Here is a 4,261-nt window from a genome sequence, read left to right as displayed (position 1 = left end):
CACGATACCATTCTCACACCCAAGAAATTTGACTTTGATACAATAATATATAATATACAGTTCATATTTGAATTTTCCCAATTGTTCCAATAATGAATGCCCTGTAAAAATTTTTTTAAAATCTAGGTTCTAATCAAGGATCATGCATTATTACACCTGGTCTCTGTCGCCTCCTCTGATCTGAAACACTTCCCCGATGTTTGTTTTTAAAAATCTTTCATTTTGAAGCATCCAGGTCAGTTGTTTTGCAGAATATGCCACAGTTTGGATTTGGGCGAATGTTTCCTTATTATTAGATGGGTTCACTTTCAGCAGTTTTGCAAGAAACTACAAAGCTGATGTTGCATTTTTCTAGATTTTCTGTTTGTGAAGTTCCAGATAAATTCATCAAAGCTGAATTTGTGTGTAGGTATATGTGTTTTGCTGGTGCCCTAATCATGTGTGTCATAATAATCATAGCTACCATCATGTATATCATGCAAAGCATTGGTGTCTGTATATATGTAGCAACAGGGCTTCAGGTGATATAATGCCAAACTTTTTCCCCCCGCTAGTGTTTTTTCCTTTCACTAGTATCTTTTTAATTGAAGTATAGTTGATTTACAGCATTATTTTTCTCCACTAATATTAAACTACATCCTAACCAACATTTATTTTCCACTCTTTAATTTTTGCCAAATCTGTAGGTGTAAAATGATATCTGTGGTTTCCATTTGTATTCTCTTGAGTGCTTAAGAGTTTGAGCATCTTTTCTTATGCTTATTGACCATTTGTGTTTTCTTTCCTGTGAAAGGCATCTTTATGCCTTTTGCTCACTTTTGGGGGGTTGCCTATTTCTTAAGTAATTTTTAAATCTTTATGCATTCTGGATACTAATCATTTACGAATATTATATATCTATCTGGCGAGATTAACACCAATAAGTCCTCTCCTTCACTTTAAAGATCCACAAACACCCTAAGATAATTCACACAACTTTGAGACCTAATAGTGTCACGATTTATTCTCAACAACTTAAAGTCTTTACTCATGATCAGGACCCCTAGCACCTCACAGGAACCTATCTCTCTCCCAACCCCTCTCTAGGCCTCTTCACCCAACTTGGGCCTTTCTGTCGTGTTTCAAAGACTAGCAAACTCTTGATGCAAGCGCACCCAGGAGGCACTCAGGAAGTGCTCCCTAAGTGAACGAATGAAGAAAGGAAAGAACATTACTGCGTTTCTAGGTAAAAGAGATGAAAAGAAAAAAGGAATGTTGGAGGGCCACGCCGGCTGATGATTGGCTGGCATCCACGATGGAGGGTGCTGGGAGAGCGCGGGACATAGGAGAGGGTTTATTTACACCAGGTGGTCGCCGCCCAGCGGCTCACCACGTGGTGCACAAAAAGCAGCGCTTCGGCAATCGCTTGTCCGAGGCGCGCGCGGCGGCCCTTTGGGCCCCGCCCCTTCCCGCCCCCCGGCGCCACGGCCCCGGCCCCCGCGGCGGCCGCGCCAGAGCCTGCGCACTGGGGACCCAGTGCCTGCGGCGGCTCCCCGTTCGGCTGCTCTGAAGATGGCGGAGCGCGCCGGTGGTGGCACATCCCTGAGGGGGCTGCGGGAACGGATGGGTGAGCGGGCCGGCGGCTCCCGGGGGGGGGCTCGGGCCCGCGCGGGAGGCGGGGTTCCCGCGGCCCCGGGGACTGTCGGAGCGGCGCGACCCGCTCCGGAAACCTTCACTTCGGAGTCCCCTCGCGCGCCGTCGGGTGCTCCCCTCACCCCCGCCGGAGCGCCCTGGGACGGGACGGGGCGCCGAGAGGGGACGCGGGCGGGAGGGGAGACGGCCGGCCCGCGCCACCAACGGCCCAAGTCCCGCGGCCCAGCTACCACCGCCAACGGCCGTAGCCCCGCGGGCGGGCGGGGCGCGAGAGAACTAACGGGCGCTGCTGGGGCGGGAGGGCGGGGGCCTGGCACCCCGTAGCCCGCGGACGGTCCCGAGCCCCGCCTGCCGTAGGGGAGAGGCGGACGCTCTAGCAGCCGCCGGAACGGACGCGCCGCTGCCCGGGAGGTGCGGGCGCCGGGACGGTCCTCGTGGCTCGGGGCAGCCCTGGAATCTTCCCTCTGCCCGGGGCTCTCGCGCTTTCATCCCCTCCCACGGTCGCAACCCCGGTCTCTCCCGCATCCTCCTGGTCAAGGTCTGGTTAAGGTCCGGTGAGGAGGGGGCCTTGGGGGTCTGGCTTTGAAATTTGGGATAAAACTTGGTCCCCCTGCTCCTCCTGGTTTGCCTCAGCACATGACTTCTCCAGGATGTCACCTTCCGTGGGACATCTTGCAGACCCTAGGCTGAACTGAACGGGACTCAGCGCTTCAGAGTGCTTTCTTCTAAACTGGTCCCATCGCCAAAAAGTCCCCCCCCCCGCGAAATTGTTAATTTTATAAAATTTGGCAGGATTTGGCATTGCTTAGCCCAGGAGACTGCTTCGCTACTTGAGCGAGATAGTATTTCTTGCTTGTGGGAGGTTGCTTTTAGTTCTCGGGCTAGTTTCCTCCTATATGAACTTGAATAAAACAGCCTTGCTGATTTTACTGAAATCCTTAGGGATTTTTTTCATTTGCAGTTGAAAAATTAGACCGGCTGCGATTTGGGAGGGTTTATGTTACTTCAGAACGCTTTGCATCAACTCCCCAGAGAATAATGTCAGAAGCAAAAACACTTTCATTATTGCATAGCGTGAAAAACTCTTCTGTCTCTTATTATGGTTCACCTACAGGGAGAGTTTGCAATAAATTCATTGTTTTACTGCTTATTGACACCTAAGGTCCTCTGACATTGAATTATTTCACTGATTTAAACTAACCGGCCTTCTGGATAGCCCCCCCAAAGTATTTGCATACTGAATGTTGAAAAGTATTTTTAAATTTTATATGGGACAGCTGCTTGAATTCACAGTATTTCAAACTAAAAACTTAAGCAAAAAAGGCTTAACCGAGAACCTAGTTGACCTCCTTGCTGCCCATTTTGTATTAGGAATTGAAAACATCACATGTTAAACTTTTACAGAGGACCACCTTGACCAGAAAGAGCTTACTTCATGGTCTCAGCATTTTCCTGAAGGGGACAGAGTCAGTGAAATATTCTGCCACTTTGTGGCAATTGCTTCTTTTCTGTTATCCAGATAACAGTGAGTAGCTTTTGTTGCTGTTTTAGGCAAAGCTCCCTGAACCTCCTTTATTTTTGTGGTTCCCTGACTGCAAATGTCTTTGGTTTTCTATTTTTTTTTCTAAATATTTTCTCACCCTCTCCCTGGCCTAATGACATGCAAACTGTAATAAGGCCATGAAGAGAGACCCTTGGTATGGGTGGAATGGATCTGCACTCCCAACTGCTCAGCTTTGAATGAGGGTGGATCCAGGACTGGGCCGGCAACTGTGCGAAGGGTCAGGGACTGGGCTGCTGGAAGAAAGCCTGCTGCTAGACACCCCACAGCCTACACTTTGAGGGCTACATCCAGCAGGAGCACAAGATAAGACTTAGTAGCAATTGCTTTTTATTCTGTTATCCAAATAATGGTGAGTAGCACTGTATCCACTAATCTGTAGCAGTTAGCCCTAGCCCTTCTTATAATAATTTAAAAAAAACCTTTCAATCCTTTTTTTTTTGCAATCTACGCCCTTTGCTACCTAATGAGAAATACTAGTGTACTAGTTTGTGTGATCTAATGTTTCTAATTAGTACAGAAGAAAGGTCATGGAGAGGTGGGGCTACAGATTTTTTTTTTTTTGTTGTTGTTGCGGTACGCGGGCCTCTCACAGTTGTGGCCTCTCCCGTTGCAGAGCAACAGGCTCTGGACGCGCAGGCTCAGCGGCCATGGCTCACGGGCACAGACGCTCTGCAGCATGTGGGATCTTCCCGGACCGGGGCACGAACCCGTGTCCCCCGCACCGGCAGGCGGACTCTCAACCACTGCGCCACCAGGGAAGCCCGGGGCTACAGATTTTAGGTCGAACTCTGACTGAGAGTGATGTCAAGAGCAGCAGCTGAGGCAGACAATACAGAATTGCTAATAAGTACTGGGATGAGTATTTATCATTGGCATCTCATGGGATTAAGCATTTTGGGGTGATTGTGCTTGGGTGCAGCTTTAGGAAGATTCTTAAACTAATTGTCATGGAAAAGTGTTCTTCATTCCTTTCTTGCATTTAGCTTGCCCTAGTGGAGCAGAGCTCTGTGACACAGATTGTGTGTGTGTGTGTGTGTGTGTGTGTGTGTGTGTGTGTGTGTGTGT

The 4,261-nt window shown here is 48.9% G+C and overlaps 1 protein-coding gene across 5 annotated transcripts in view; it reads left to right on the top strand.

Annotated features, from left to right (window-relative positions):
- The first annotated feature begins 1,475 nt into the window (after positions 1-1,475).
- Positions 1,476-4,261, top strand: part of MAP7D3 (MAP7 domain containing 3) — a 34,409-nt gene continuing 31,623 nt past the window's right edge. For all 5 annotated transcript variants that reach the window (XM_029241080.1, XM_029241078.1, XM_029241079.1 and 2 more), the window contains exon 1: positions 1,476-1,606. In XM_029241080.1, coding sequence (XP_029096913.1) covers positions 1,552-1,606 — 55 coding nt within the window. In that variant the 5' untranslated portion in view covers positions 1,476-1,551. The remainder of the gene's footprint in view (positions 1,607-4,261) is intronic.

The sequence above is a fragment of the Monodon monoceros genome, unplaced genomic scaffold (assembly GCF_005190385.1).
Source record: "Monodon monoceros isolate NGI ecotype Baffin Bay Population unplaced genomic scaffold, NGI_Narwhal_1 Super_Scaffold_22, whole genome shotgun sequence".
NCBI classification, from domain to species: domain Eukaryota; kingdom Metazoa; phylum Chordata; class Mammalia; order Artiodactyla; family Monodontidae; genus Monodon; species Monodon monoceros.
Note: the sequence above shows the minus strand (reverse complement) of the source record. Positions and strands in the feature narration are given on the sequence as shown.